At 45.5% G+C, this 16,739-nt stretch overlaps 1 protein-coding gene across 1 annotated transcript in view; it reads right to left on the bottom strand.

The window, feature by feature from the left end:
* OTUB1 (OTU deubiquitinase, ubiquitin aldehyde binding 1) overlaps positions 1-16,739 on the bottom strand; it is a 51,517-nt gene that overhangs the window by 15,031 nt on the left and 19,747 nt on the right. Inside the window, exons 4-5 of the mRNA XM_068260725.1 lie at positions 12,117-12,235; positions 1,904-1,988 (exon numbers count right to left, since the gene is read on the bottom strand). Coding sequence (XP_068116826.1) covers positions 1,904-1,988; positions 12,117-12,235 — 204 coding nt within the window. The remainder of the gene's footprint in view (positions 1-1,903; positions 1,989-12,116; positions 12,236-16,739) is intronic.

The raw sequence follows: 16,739 nt of genomic DNA, 5'->3' as shown, positions 1-16,739 counted from the left end.
AGTCCATGCCTAATTGTATGCTTGAGCAACACTACCATATGAAATTGTAATTGCATTGTGTGTATGGGTCACTTCTGCGCTCGACAGCAGAGTAGGAGTGGCTAACAGTATCGTTCGGAACGACTGTTAGTGGTTTTGCTGCACGACAGTGTAACTTGTCAGTGCCTGTTTGTGCTGTGTTACTGTACAACTGTACTGCGTGTGTGGGTGCGTGGCGTTCCCGTATTCGGCCTAAGCGCAAAGCTGACCCGAATACGAAAACGCAGATTGCGTGTTGAGCACTCGACAGCTGAGTTGACGTGTCTAGCAACTGATGGTGGCAGTAAGAAGCTTTTTAGGGGTCACAGCCTTGTTTGTAGCTCGAATAAGGCTGCTCCCCGCTTGATCTGGTCAAACCCGCAGTCGGGAACCGTATACACAGGCGTGCCGCGGGCCGGTTCCTGACATTAGGGACTCAGCTTTTTTTAATCTATATTTTATGGGGGAAGATTAATTTTAATTTATTATATAGGGGCTTGTAATTATGGCCAGAACAAATAAAACAAAACAGAAAAATAACACCTATATTTCAAAATAATATATTGTCGCCATACATTGTGATAGGGACATAATTTAAACGGTTTAATAATCGGGACAACTGGGCAAATAAAATGTGTTTGTTTTAACCACACGAGAATGTTTAATTTTAAAACTATAATGGCTGAAAACAGAGAAATAATTCTTTTTTTTTTATTTTTTTTTTCTCCCATTAAAACGCATTTAGGATAAAAAAATTCTTAGCAAAATGTACTACCCACAAAAAGCCTAATTGGTGGCAAAAAAACCGAGGTATAGATAATTTTCTTGTGATAAGTAGTAATAAAGTTATTAGGGAATAAAAGGGAGGAGCACTGACAAGTGAAAATTGCTCTGGTCCGTTAGAGTAAAAACCCTTGGGGGTGAACTGGTTAAAGGGGTTCATCATCTTTTGAATTTCATGTGTTGTGAACGTATTAATTATAAACTTCTTCCATATTTTGAACAGTTTCTTTGTCATCCTTTCTTTAGGAAGTAGCGTTTCCAATTTTCCTGGTAAACGTGTATCAGCTCCTCTTTAACCTCTTAAAGAGGAGCTGTCAGCCATACTATCTCAGAAAAAAAACACATACGTAGATAAATACTTGCTCTACTTACATATATAATATAAGCATTGCACTGTCCACGTTTTGATTTTAGTGATTTTCTACAGGAAAAAAAAAAAAAAAAAACCAACAAGGAGAAAATCCTTCAGAGAGGAACAGAAGTGTGGGACGGGAAAACCGGAGGGAAAGAGGCTTCAGCCAATCAGGCTGAATTAGTTAAGTCTGAGGGGGAAGTAGAGAAGCAAAAAAGGACAACCCAGCATGCCCTGCAACTTCCTTTTTGTCTACCAAATTTTGTGTGTATTTGATGGATGTCACCAGTGAAATCCCTGGGCCAGGTTGCACAAGTGTGAGTCGGCTTTGTAGCCAATGGCACATACTGTTGCTATGCGGAGGGGTGGAGGGACGAGGAAGTGGTGCGTGCGTGTTGTCAGGCGGTGGGCAGGGGAGTGGTGTGCACAAAGGAATAGACTGTCGTTAGGGGCGAGTTGTTCCGCTGGGCGGATCGCTTGCGTGTCACAGGTCATCGATCGGGTATCTCTACACTATGTATGAGGTTATAAAGAGACAAATGATGACAGACTTGCTTATCAATAGTGACAAAAAATTCTCTAAACAGCCATTAACCCCTAACCACAAAGTGGGATTAGCAAATCACAGCTTAAATCGGCTATGTTAATTGTTTAGTGATTGCCTAGATCACACTTCCTCCACCTGTGTGAAACCAATAAGGAAGTTAGGCAAACTTTTTTGCATGATCATTTATCACTGATGGCACTCACCGTATTGTGGAAATCTTCTATAGTGAACTCTGTAAAGCCCTGTTTAATGAGCTCCTCCTTACTGCGCAGAGACACTTCCTTAAACCTACAAAGGAGAGAGGGAAAGATAAGAGAGGCCATAACAGTAGCGGAAAATTAAGGTCTGAAACAATTCTTCAAATTCATGCAGAATAAAACAGTTTGGCAACAGATAAAAAAACAGCCGGCCTGGAAAGCAAACATTTACATTTGTTTACATGAACTGAAAGTTCAGCACCACTGAATAAAATGGACGGTAGTATACTTATTTAGTTACCGTATTTTCCGCCGTATAAGACGCACTTTTTCTCCCCCCAGAATGGGGAGAAAAAGTCCCTGCGTCTTATACGGCAAATGCAGGGAATCCCCGACTTACGAACGCCTGCAGATACGAACCGCCGCCACGTCGGGGATTCCCTGCACTGGCTCCCTGTGTGGTCCGCTCCCCCTTCCCCATGTAAATAGTCTAATGGGCGGCATGTATGTATAGAGTGGCCCCCAGATCACTGCCTGGCACCCCATGTGTCAGCTTGCCCAATCCCCTCTCCCCGCATCTGTGTGCTCACCCCCGCTGATGTGTCCGCATTCACCCCCCTGCTGCCGCTGATGTCCGCTCACCCCCCGCCTGATGTGTCCGCTCACCCCCCCACCTGATGTGTCCGCTCACCCCCCGCCTGATGTGTCCGCTCACCCCCCGTGCTGATGTCCGCTCACCCCCCGCCTGATGTGTCCGCTCACCCCCCGTGCTGATGTCCGCTCACCCCCCGTGCTGATGTCCGCTCACCCCCCGTGCTGATGTCCGCTCACCCCCCGTGCTGATGTCCGCTCACCCCCCGTGCTGATGTCCGCTCATCCCCGGTGCTGATGTCCGCTCACCCCCCACGCTGATTGTGTCTACTCCCCGCCGGGTGTCAGGTTCAGCATAGCGGCAGTCTTACTCACTTTAGCCGCTCAGCCTCTCCGGGAATGCAGACCTGGTCTCCTCTCTCGCCGCCCCTCTAGTGATGGCTTCTATAATACGCGTCATTGATGAAAGCCATCACTAGAGGGGTGACGAGAGGAGACCAGGTCTGCATTCCCGGAGAGCGGCTAAAGTGAGTAAAACTGCCACTATGCTGAGCCTGACACCCGGCGGGGAGCGGACATCAGTGCGGGGGGTGAGCGGACACATCAGGCGGGGAGTGAGCTGACATCAGCGCGGGGGGTAAGCGGACATCAGCGCGGGGGGTGAGCGGACACATCAGGCGGGGGGTGAGCGGACATCAGCGGCAGCAGGGGGGGTGAATGCGGACACATCAGCGGGGGTGAGCGCACAGATGCGGGGAGAGGAGATTGGGCAAGCTGACGCATGGGGTGCCAGGCAGTGATCTGGGGGCCACTCTATACATACATGCCGCCCGTCAGACTATTTACATGGGGAAGGGGGAGCGGACCACACAGGGAGCTGGGGTCATTATGCTGTTGCTGATCTTTTAGAGAAGAGAGGAAGTTTTGAGCTCAGATTGCTGCACCATTTCTCTGGGTACACATAAGGGCTCATGGGGGACACTGGGACCACCTAAGGGCACATGGGGACACCTGAGGGCATATGGGGGACACTGAGGGCACATATGATACACCTGGGGGCCACACTGGGAACACCCAAGGGCACACGGGGGGCACCTGAGGACACCTAAGGGCACATGGGAGACACTAAGGACACATACGTGACAAGGGGGGGGGGGACACTGAGGGCACATGGGGACACTGAGGGCACATGGGGACACTGAGGGCACATGGGGACACTGAGGGCACATGGAGACACTGAGGGCACATGGGGGACTCCTGAGGAAATTAATTGGGGTAGAACACCTACAAGACCCTCCTGGAATATAGACGCACCAGGTTTACTATGAATTCTTTTTTCCCCTGGTTTTTGCACTTAAAACCTGGGTGCGTCTTATATTCCGGAGCGTCTTATACGGCGAAAAATACGGTATTACATGTTATAGTGGTAATTTTCACCACTAAAATTATAGGGATATTTGTATTTTATATACAACTATGATGTCCCTTACTGGGGGTGGATTATTTTTAAGGCCAATAGACTGGGATCGGTACACCTGAGAAAGGCCCGAGCCAACACATGTAGTGTCAGGTCAACCTCTCTGCTTCAATACAACAAACCATATTCAGCCTACGCTCCCAGGCATGGATGAGTTAATCCCGACTGGGCATCAGCAAGAAAAGCATGCCCAGTAGAATGAAGCTTGGTGTACAAAGGAAAAAGGAACATACACAAGCGGCTTTGTTCTACTGGGCAAGCGCGGACTGTACTTGCACATGCCCAGTTGTGATACATGTGTCTACAGCCAGGACGTTTGCCCAAAAGATACTTATTCAACTGCTGTGAGTTGAATACGTTTAGAGGGACCCTTTGCTGGAATGGTGAGCTGAAACAGAGGAGTTACTCGAAGCGCAATATAGAACACAGTTCCAGAATTCTCTCCACAAGTAATGGTGCTGAAGTGCTTTTAACAGCATTTTCCAGGTTTCGAAATAAGGAAACCCAGATTTGAACAACACTAATGTGTTGCCGCTTTGCCGCTCTGGCTCCATCTCTGTAGTCCTATTGTTGGGACTACAAAAAAAAGCATCCAGAGACCAAGAATTCAGAGTCCAGCAACTATTTTTTGTAGTCTTACTAATTACAACAGCACTATGAAAATGGTCTCATTCGAGGCCGAGGAGGAAGATGAAGAGGAGCGAAGGGAGACTGGAGGAAAGCACGCTACAGACTGGAGGAAAGCACGTTGTTTGAAGTTGCTGGGTGATTGAATGAGTCACTGCAGCCTATTTAACGCTGTACAACTGCAGGATGTGCTGTGCTCTCTTTTCCCATGGTGCTAGCTGAACAAGCTCGACTGTCCCACCTTTTCCACCTCTGCACTACCCAGCCCTCTCACCTGTCTCCCCCCACCCAGAAAAAGAAACAAACATCCCTAGCTAGCACCCTTAGCCTCCTCCCAGCACTCTCAGCTAGCTTTACCCTACCCTGACCTGCCTCTGCCCATTCAACCTCACCTGCCTCTCCCCAACTAGTACTTTTTCATCTTCCACCCAGCACACTCATTTGCCTTGCTCATCCAAACCCATCTGTCTTTTTCTACCCAGCCAACCTCACCTGCCTCTACCAAAACACCAACCTCACCTGCCTCGGCACACTCACTCAGCACCCTCAGCCTCACCTGCTTCTCCTCACACACCCCGCACCCTTATTCCCACCTAGCACCTACAGCAAGCATCACATTATCCCCACCCAGCAACCCCCAACCAAGCATCACATTATCCCCACCTAGCATAACCTCACCAGCACCCCCAGCCAGCATCACATCACATTTTCCCCAGACAGCGTCACCTTATCCCCAGCCAGCTTCACATTATCCCCACTCAGCACCCACAGCCAGCATCACATTATCCCCACCCAGCATCACATTATACCAAGCCAGCACCCACAGCCAGCATTACACTATCCCCACCTAGCACCACATCAGCACCCCCAGCCAGCATCACATTATCCCCACCCAGCACCCACAGCCAGCATTACACTATCCCCACCTAGCACCACATCAGCACCCTCAGCCAGCATCACATTATCCCCATCCAGCACCACCAGACAGCATGACTTTATCACCACCCAGCACCCAAAAATTAGATCTTGCCTCATTGATATAGAAATTAAGTTATGGTGCGTTTGTTGAAAGTTAGGCCAGTTACAGAAATTTTGAGCTTCTTATCAGGCCCAGCTGTCCTACTAATTCTCTTTATTTGCATTCCTGAAAGGTTCTAGGCCTCATTTTCAAGCGTATTCAGGAAAATGCACTCTTTACATTCATTTCATGATTATTATTAGTATTTTCAATTATGCATATGTGATGTGTCATGGAGATCGGAATGTTTGAGTGATGTGGTGTGACTTCGAAAAGGCTGGGACCCACCAATCTAGAGGTTTCACACTACTGAGGTAAGTAACTTAAAGAGGCACTCCATTGAAAATAATTAATAAAAAAGTGATTTATTTTTTTTTACAATAAATATGTATAAATTATTTAGTCAGGGTTTGCTAATTGTAAAATCTTTCCCCTCCCTGATTTACATTCAGACATTTATCACATGGTGACATTTTTACTGCTGACAGGTGATGCCAGTGGAAGTAGCTGCTGCTTGCTTTTTGTGACAGTTGGAAACAGCTGTTATTTCCCACAATGCGTTTAACAAGGCTCCCACAGTGTGATGTCAGGAGCTCAGAGCTGTGAGGCGCTGACACCACACTGTGGGAGGGGTTTCACCACAAAATCAGCCATACAGATGCCCCTAATGATCCATTTGAGAAAAGGAATAGATTGTTCATGGGAAAGGGGGTCTCAGCTACTGATTGGGATGAGGTTCAATTCTTGGTTTATGGTTTCTCTTTAAGGGGGAAAGAAAAAAGGTTCAGGTGCACTTTGAAGTGTACCCGAGGTGTCACAAAGTAAAAAAAAGTAAATACTTACCTAAGAAGAGGGAAGCCTCTGGATCCTATAGAGGGTTCCCACACCATCTTCCAGTCCCCGTCTCCGAGCACTGGCTACCCAGAAGATTACAGTCAATGGCTTGTCAATCACATCGCAACCACACCTTTTCAGGTACGAGTGTGTCTGTACTATTGCGCAGTAAACCGGAGACACTCCTACATGAGCAGGCAGGCCACGCCAGGAGAGGAGCACGGCACTAATGTTAAAGGACTTCCGAGGCGAGGGGCAACAATCTATGTTTATATGTTTACTCACCAGGGGTGGCCAATCATTACGGGCGGCCAGAGGGAAACCGAGGAGGACCAGGGCTGCGACAAGGGACAAAAATGTCTGCTAGGGGCTGGAAGAAGCCCCAGGTGAGTAAACATAGATTGTTGCCCCTAGCCTTGGAAGTCCGTTAAGGAAGTTTCTTGTGAGCGGCAGGGGACCAGAGGACAGCGTGGGAAGCCTCTAGAGGCTTCCCGAGGTGTCACAAAGTAAAAAAAAGTAAATACTTACCTAAGAAGAGGGAAGCCTCTGGATCCTATAGAGGGTTCCCACACCATCTTCCAGTCCCCGTCTCCGAGCACTGGCTACCCAGAAGATTACAGTCAATGGCTTGTCAATCACATCGCAACCACACCTTTTCAGGTACGAGTGTGTCTGTACTATTGCGCAGTAAACCGGAGACACTCCTACATGAGCAGGCAGGCCACGCCAGGAGAGGAGCACGGCACTAATGTTAAAGGACTTCCGAGGCGAGGGGCAACAATCTATGTTTATATGTTTACTCACCAGGGGTGGCCAATCATTACGGGCGGCCAGAGGGAAACCGAGGAGGACCAGGGCTGCGACAAGGGACAAAAATGTCTGCTAGGGGCTGGAAGAAGCCCCAGGTGAGTAAACATAGATTGTTGCCCCTAGCCTTGGAAGTCCGTTAAGGAAGTTTCTTGTGAGCGGCAGGGGACCAGAGGACAGCGTGGGAAGCCTCTAGAGGCTTCCCTATCCATAAAGAGAAACTGTTGCGAACATTTTAAAGGGACTCCGAGCTCAAAATAAAAATGGTACTCACCTTGGGCTTTCTGCAGCCCAGTGTAGGTCAGGAGGTCCCACGACGGCGTCCTGGCTCTTCTCTCAGGCCTTCTCCCAGAAATGGCTGCCCGGCGGCTTCCGGCGACACTGGCCCGAGTGTCGGTCTCTCTCTTCTGCATATGTCACATGTCACATCTCATGTCATCACGCCGGCCGCCTCGCGTCATCTAGGCGGCCGGAGTAACAGTATGGCGCATGCGCGGTTTATTCGCGCATGCGCCGTACTGGGGAGCTTTGTAAGTTAGCGTTAAGCGTTTGAACTGGATCCTCTGGTTAATTGGTAGCCAATGAAAAGCTTGACAGAGAGGAGCAGCAGAGGATAAGTGAGAACAAAGATAAATGAGATGAGCAGCCAAGTTCAGTACAGATTGGAGAGGTGTCATTCAGTTAGTAGTTCACAAAGCAGTATGTTACAATAGTCCAGACAAGATATAATAAGAGCATGTATTAACATTTTAGTTGTGTCCTGAGTAAGAAAAGGTCAGATGCAAGATATGTTTTTGGGTCGGAGATGGCAAGAGCTAGTTACAGTGTGAATGTGAGGAATAATGCAAATAACTTTTTGTGCCTGAGTTTTCTCCTACATAATATTTTTACAACTTCTTATTACTATTATTTATTGTATTTATAAAGCACCAACATATTATACAGCGCTGGACAATACATACAATGATACAAAAGGATGACAGATGTAACAAGGTTATACATCATAGGACAAAGTAATACAAGGCAAACGATACAAAATACATGATTATGCGATTTGGGCTGGTAAATATGAGGCTGTCAAAGGAAAGGAGCACACGATCATGTAAAATACACTAGGGAAGGGAGGATTCTGCCAAAGGCTTACAATATAAGGGACAACTTGTCAATCAAATGCATTTTAAACCCCTAGTAAGCAAGAAAATACAAAAAATAATTTTAATAGTATCTTTTTATCTACTTTTTAGTACTTTTCAATTGCAAAAATGTATTTAAAGCGGAATATAACCCTGCATTTCAACTTTGCTCTAAAACATTATTTACAGTATATTATATGCAACCAGCATTTCTTTTTTACTAGACCAGCATTGGAAGGGTTACACAGTGCTTTAAAGAGACTCCGTAACAAAAATTGCATCCTGTTTTTTATCATCCTACAAGTTCCAAAAGCTGTTCTAATGTGCTCTGGCTTACTGCAGCACTTTCTACTATCACAGTCTCTGTAATAAATCAATGTATCTTTCCCCTGTCAGACTTGTCAGCCTGTGTCTGGAAGGCTGCCAAGTTCTTCAGTGTTGTGGTTCTGCTATGAACTCCCCCTTCCAGGCCCCTCTATGCACACTGCCTGTGTATTATTTAGATTAGGGCAGCTTCTCTCTTCTCTCTTATCTTTTACAAGCTGGATAAATCATCCTCTGAGCTGGCTGGGCTTTCACATACTGAGGAATTACAGACAAGGGCAAAGCTGTTTGCAGGAAGAATAGAGCAGCCTGAAACTTCAGTGCATGAGAACTGCAGGGGGAAAGAAACACACAAATGATCTCTTGAGATTCAAAAGGAAGGGTGTATACAGCCTGCTTGTGTATGCATGTATTTTCTATGTGTGGACATGCTGTACATCAACCTACTTCCTGTTTTGGTGGCCATTTTGTTTGTTTATAAACAAACTTTTTAAAACTGTTTTTAACCACTTTTAATGCGGCGAGGAGCGGCGAAATTGTGACAGAGGGTAATAGGAGATTTCCCCTAACGCACTGGTATGTTTACTTTTGTGCGATTTTAACAATACAGATTCTCTTTAAAGTTCCTGGAGATTTCTGCAGACGCATCCGAAGCTGACATAGATAGATTTTGTTTACATAAATGTATCTAAGTGTTGACTGTGACTCATCTCTCTGACTGAGAAGGAGTTGGAGGACAGCTAAAGAGTGTGTAACATTTCTCAATAGATACATATAACTAAATAGAATGTAACAATCTGAACTTCTGCATATCTCTCCAGGGAACTTTAAACCTCTGTGTTTAACCCTTCCAATGCTGGTCTAGTAAAAAAAATGCTTTTTGCATATAATATGCTGTAAATAATGTTTTAGAGCAAAGTTGAAATGCAGGGTTATATTCCGCTTTAAATACAACATTAAAAATGATCTCCTAGGAGAAAACTCAGGAGGAAATGTGAATTGCATATGGACCCATTTGTTGAGAAACTAGGTACCAGAAGAGTCATTGACACTATCAGTAGCCCTTAACAGATCCACCAAAGAAACATATGGAGGCTGATGACACAGAGAAGAGAAACAGGGTTAAAGTGAACCCAAGCTGAAAAACTGATGAGAAAAACAATTGTATCTATCCTCTTACTCCTAAAAATGACTATTTTTTTTAAAGATAAACCAGTTTTACTTTATGTTTAAACATTTGCAAAGCAGAATTAATGTTTTATTGTCTCTGCTTAGTGGCAGTCTATTAACCAGCTGAGCGGTCTGGACGAGCTCAGCTCGTCCAACACCGCCAGCGGCTGCCGCTCAGGCCCTGCTGGGCCGATTTTGATGAAATAAAAAGCAGCACACGCAGCCGGCACTTTGCCAGCCGCGTGTGCTGCCTGATCGCCGCCGCTCTGCGGCGATTCGCCGCGAGCAGCGGCGAAAGAGGGCCCCCCTAGCCGCCTGAGCCCTGCGCAGCCGGAACAAAAAGTTCCGGCCAGCGCTAAGGGCTGGATCGGAGGCGGCTGACGTCACGACGTCGGCTGACGTCGATGACGTCACTCCGCTCGTCGCTATGGTGACGATATAAGCAAAACAAGGAAGGCCGCTCATTGCGGCCTTCCTTGTTTATTCTGGGCGCCGGAGGCGATCGGAAGATCGCCTCCGGAGCGCCCTCTAGTGGGCTTTCATGCAGCCAACTTTCAGTTGGCTGCATGAAATAGTTTTTTTTTTATTTAAAAAAAACCCTCACGCAGCCATCCTGGCGATTTAATCAGAACGCCAGGGTGGTTAAGCATCCCAGTGCTAAAATACATGAATTAACTATTGACCTTTTTTTACCTATCCCCTGCAGTCAAAAGTTGTTCTGTGTGATAAAAAGTTGTATGGCTGTAATTCCTTATCAGTGGGGGTTATGCTATAATGCAAGGGTCTGGCAAGAGAGAAACTGTCTCTATGCCACATGCCATGAAGATTAACTGCTTGGAAAAGAAAATGAAAAAAAGAAACACAGCCTAGTTATTAATATGTTTGGCATATCATGTCACCTCATGTACACTTTAAAAGCACGGCAGTTCTGGGACAGAGACAAAAAAGGAGGGAAAATCTTCACCACTGAGACACAAACTGAAAAAAATCTTGACACATGCTCATACCAAAGGAAAGACAAATGGGGGTTTTAGGGCTGCAAAATATAGCGACTAAATCGTAGCTTTTAATTATAATTTAAGATCATTGTTCAGATATGATACATAATATAATATAAATGTCCGTATATCACTTTATCCTGGCGTAATTAGCCCAACGCAAGTTTCCTGGAACTCAAAATGGCTGTTTCTTCAAAGGTGAATCATTGCAAGTCGTACATAGTTGTGACACAAGGTAGTTAAAAACATATGATGTACAGATCCAGTGCATTATAGCCTTTTTGATGCTGTAAGCATCCTTCTCACCTTATTGGCCAGTTATACATTGATCTTTATCAACTGAGGCTCAGTAGGTCAGATATATTAGTAGCATAGCGGCCAGCAATAGGTATGCAAATGATAGCTGTACTGTGTCATGCAGCTATCAATTAGATATGCTGTTCTTGAGAAAGATGTCAGTAGAGATGGCGTGGCGGAATAAAGCTAGCGCCACAGCGGCCATTTTTTGGGCTAGGAAATTTGTGTTAGGCTAATTACGCCAGGATAAAGTGACATATGGACTTTTATATTGTGTATCATAACTGAGCGGTGATCTTGGACTTACCTGGGGATTTGGACTTGCCTGGGGCTTCCTCCTGCCCTCCATAGCCTGTGAGGGTCCCCCGGCGTCCTCCTGGCTCCTCTCACGGTTCCGCTGGCAGCTCCGTTAATAGGCGACCTCAGCCTGCGCAGTTCTCTAGACTGAGCCGCGCATGCACAGGACAGTCACGCCTACTGGTGTGATGAAGCGTTGCGTGTGCGGCGGGATTGCACATGGGCGACTTCAGGCAGAAGTTTCCAATTAATGGAACCGCCAGCGGGACAAGGAGAGGAGCCAGAATGACGCCAGGGGAACTGGCGAGCTACGAGGGTCTGGAGGAAACCCCATGTAAGTCCATATTCAGTTTTGAGCCTGAGCTCAGGGTCCCTTTAAATTATAATTAAAAGCTACATTTTACTCTCTGTATACTTTGTGGTTCTAAAACCCTCACTTGTCTTTTCTTTTGCTTCTGTCTCTGAATACATCATGTAACTGAGGGGTGGCCAATTTACTGGCTCCAGAAATAACTATAACAAGTTCAAACCATTTTCCAATATAGGTAAAAAGAATATTTTATTCCGGGTTAAGTCTGCTTTACAACTGCTACAGCAGCATACTACTGTCGGAGTGCATACAGGGAAAAACATAATTCCAGCTTACCGTGTTAGCTCAGGACCCCCATCCAACAAAGCTTCTAAGTACGAATAGCCAAACGCTCTATAAAAGCAATTTCCATCTGGTCGTGTTCGGCGTATGTGAGTATATCTTCTGTGTAAATCCTAAAGCAATAATGAAGTCAAAATAAATTACTTGCATAGCAAAGCAGATTTCTTGTAATTTTTCCAGAGGGCCACACATTTCTTGCACAGGCACAAGTGGGATAATTCAAAATAATGTATTGCACCCCTTTAATATTCCCAGACTTTATTCTTGTAGACTCCCCCTCCTTCCTGAGGAGCATTGATTGGCAAAAATTCTAAACTGCATGCAATTTGCATTAATGGACTATCGGTAAATGTGAGGCATTATTTTATTTTTCACAAACTTAGAATTTCTTGGCTATATTTGCCTATATAGCTTTAACCGGTCTATAACTAACAGGTTCCTGACGCACCCAATCAAAATCTGCGCCCTGTGTGGAGACTTACCTATGCCAGGGCGTGGATTTCAATAGCCTATCTTCACGTGTCCCCACAGCTATTGCTGCTCTGTTGCCACTACACATAGATGTCTGAAGACAGCCGAGCTCCGTGAACCAGTCAGGAGTCTTTATTACTGGCTCCTGACCCTGTGAGCCAATCGCAGTGTTCACAGAAGTAAGCAAAAAAAAGCACTGCCTCTAATACTTTTAATGAATGCATGCCTACATGTACCTCTCACTTTAGTTGCCCTTTAAAGGAAACCAGAGCCGCTATAAAAAAGTTTTATACATACCTGGGGCTTCCTCCAGCCCCATGCGCACAGATCGATCCCACGCCGCTGTCCTTAGTCTCCTCCAGCTCTGGGCCCCGTAAGTTCTGCCAGTTGCGGCCTGTCTGCGCAAGAGAAGTGCGCTCTCTACATATCTCTCCACGGCTGCGGAGTTGGAGAAGAGACTGAAGGTGGCCACTAATGGTCCAATTTCTAGCGAGAAATCGTTCGTGCGATCAGAAATTCTGATCGGAAGTGAAATCGTTCACTACACCATCAATGAAGCAATCTTTGCTTCCTATCACAACCAACAAGCAAATTCAAATTTTGGTTCGACGAAAATCCAATCGGACGACTGATTTTATAATCGTCTGTAATTGATTGTGCCCATCAACAGAGATTATTTACAACCAATCCGATCAGAATTTCTGATCGCTCGAAAGATGTTTCGTTAGAAATTGGACCATTAGTGGCCACCTTGAGGATGGTGGCGTGGGAGCGATCTGTGCGGATGGGGCTGGAGGAAGCCCCGGGTATGTATAAAGCTTTTATTTTATAGCGGCTCTGGTACACTTTAAGGGTCCACAGCAGCGCTATCCTGAAGTGGTTAAACTAGTTGCTTTTACATAAGGCAAGTTTAACAATCACTTCTTCCATACAAGTTATAGTGGGACAGCACATTTACACATGATGCATTAAAAACTGTATGCATATCCAAAGCAATGACTGCTCATTAATCATCTATGCTCTGCTTAAAAGGGTACTACAGAGAAAAAAATAAAGTAAAATTTAAATTATGTGCAAACATATACAAATAAGAAGTAGGTTTCTTCCAGAGTAAAATAAGCCATAAATTACTTTTCTCTAATCGTCATCCGGGACAACAGGAGATCCGGTCCCTCCTCCGGATCTGAGGAAACCATCAATCAAAAAAGAATTAAAAGCCCCCGCCCTTCCACATTCCTCAGTGCATCTGTGTTTTACTCCAGGAAACACCGTCAAGAAAGCAGCTTCCATTTTTCTATTTTTCATTTACCTTGCCAGAGGGTGAGGATTGCCATAGGGAAGCCAGGCCTGGGACGTTTTTCCAGAGGGGATTCGGTGGGCCTAGCTTTCTTTTACTGGAAAGAGCGCCTTTTTTTGAGGTGGAACATCGCTGTTCTCCGGCCTCGCACGCAGAACGCCAGGAACGGAGGATTACCAGAGTGTCTGTTTGGCCGCATAAGCTTCCGGGTTGGTGGAACCCTGACGTCAGCCGCAGGAGGGCATGTTGACGTCACGCGCGGCGGAAGGGGAGGCTAAATACGGAGGCCCAGGAAGAAGGAAGTGCTGATCCTGGCGTCCTCCGAGCGCACGAGACAGCATGGAAGCTCAGCCGGCGGCAAAGTCTTCCAGCCAGCCACAGCCTCAGGCAGCGGCCTCTGGTGGGGCGAGTCCTCCGTTTGGAGGAATGCTATGCTGTTTGGTGGTTTTAACAGAATGAGACTCTTCAGACTGTAGATGTTCACCCTCCTCTAGGGATATAATCTCAGAGGAGGGGGGGGGGGGAAAGAAATTTCTATCTCTTCCTCCCCCTCAGCCCCCCAAAAAATCAGAAATGGAAGAGGATTGAGACAAAAGCCCCGAAGGGCCTGGGAGGGATGCAGAGGAAGGCCCAGGCCTAGGCTCTGCTGCTGGAGGAATAAAGGACTCTTTAAATGTATCCAGAGTCTCCTGCATCTTAATGTTTACTGATTTCATAACCCCTTTTAGAATGCTAGAAGTTTCAGAGGCCACTAAAGCATCTATACATGTTTGACAAGCATTCTTATGCTGCATACACACTTGAGATAAAAGTCTCTGAAAAGGCAAGATCACAGACCAATTTTACCCCATTCCATGTAGTATGAGAGCCATACTCTACACAGTCTATTCTATGGAGCTGCACTACCCATCAGATAAAATCTTTGCAAGATGCTGCACACAAAGATGCTGTACACATTCAAAAGATCATTATCTGCAAAAGATCTCTTCCTGCAATAGATCCATTCCTGCAAAATGCATTCATAGTCTATGAGATCTGCAGATCATCATACACACCTTGTTTAACAGACTTCATCTGCATATCTGGCAATCATCTGCAGATCTGAAAATCCATCCTGGTGGATCTGATCTGCAGATGATTGCCTGCTAAACAAGGTGTGTATGATGATCTGCAGATCTCATAGACTATGAATGCATTTTGAAGGAATGGATCTATTGCAGGAAGAGATCTTTTGCAGATAATGATCTTTTGAATGTGTACAGCATCTTTGTGTGCAGCATCCTGCAAAGATTTTATCTGATGGGGAGTGCAGCTCCATAGAATATACTGTGTAGAGTATGGCTCTCATACTACATGGAATGGGGTATAATTGGTCTGTGATCTTGCCTTTTCCAGAGACTTTTATCTCAAGTGTGTATGCAGCATTAGGTGCCTCAAGAGGAATCTTAGTGCTACAGAATCCATATCTCATATCTCTTTTCAGGAGCTGTAGCAGGAGCTTTGGGCTCAGTTTTTGCCTATAACAGAAATATGACAAGAGATAACACTTTGAGTCTGACTCTGAACAATTAGTCAAAACTCCAAGGTTTCTGTTTTCTCCAGATAATTCTTCTGAGTTGCTTAAAGCAGTTTATGCTACAGAACAAATTAAAGAGACAGTGTCTGAGCTTACTCTTCAGGACATGGTTTATTCTGGGTTAGCTAGACCCCCCCCGGACGAGTTTTTCCTATTCATAAATCATTACAAGAAATCATTTCCTCACAGTGGCAAGATCCTGAGAGGCGTTTATTTGTTCCCAAATCGGCTAAAAGGAAATATCCTTTTGCCAGGCGGATATTGATAAGTGGATTAAATGTCCTAAATTAGATGCGGCATTAGCAAAATATTCAAAAGACTGATTTGTCTTTTGAGGGTGCAGGGTCTCTTAAGGATCCTATGGACAAAAGGGTGGAGAATCTTCAGAAAAAAGCCTGGGAGTCAGCAGCTTTTGCTTTTTTACCAGGGATTTTAGCCACGTGTATATCGCGCAATTTAAGGATTTGGATGGATAATTTAATTTTTCAAATCTCTAAAGGGGCGCCGGCTAAAGGATATGCAGCTTCTTTACCGGTGGTTCTCAGAGCGGTGGCATTTCTAGCAGATGCTATTACGGAGATGGTCAGAATTACTGCACGCACTACTGCGCTCATTAATTCCGCCAGACGGGCGATATGGCTGAAATCCTGGGAAGGGGATTTGACCTCAAAAAATAGGTTATGCTCTATCCCTTTTGAAGGGAATCCTTCTTTTTGGAGCAGAATTGGATAAGGTGTTATCCCGATCTGCAGAGAGGGGGAAACGATTCCCAAATAAAAAGAAGATTCTGAGAGGTAAAAGACCTTTTGTGGCCAAGAAACAATCTAATGATCAGGCTTCGCCTTGGCCTAATAAGAATCGGAATGTGCAGAGAAAGTGTTCCTTTCAGAAAGGAAAAGGTTAGGGGGGTTTCACTCTTGGGAATGCCAAACCTCCCAGTCAAGACAAATGACGTCTTTCCAGTGGGGGGCAGACTATTTTTCTTTCAACTAGAGTGGGAGAAGTTAAATCACGATCCTTTTGTTTTCCAGATTATAAAGCGGGGTTACCGCATTCAATTTTCTGTTCGTCCCCTCGCCAGAGGAATTCCAGGATTATTCTCACGTTTTTCTAGTGAAGAAAGCAAATGTAGATTTCAGATTCATCTGAAATCCCTAAACCCATTTTTGGATTACAAAAAGTTCAGGATGGAAAGCATCTATTCCGCGAGAGCTCTTTTACAAGGCCAGGATTTTTTTTTATCTCAATAGACCTTCAGGACGCGTACCTGCAC

This window comes from Hyperolius riggenbachi, chromosome 11 (genome assembly GCF_040937935.1).
Source record: "Hyperolius riggenbachi isolate aHypRig1 chromosome 11, aHypRig1.pri, whole genome shotgun sequence".
NCBI lineage: Eukaryota > Metazoa > Chordata > Amphibia > Anura > Hyperoliidae > Hyperolius > Hyperolius riggenbachi.
Note: the sequence above shows the minus strand (reverse complement) of the source record. Positions and strands in the feature narration are given on the sequence as shown.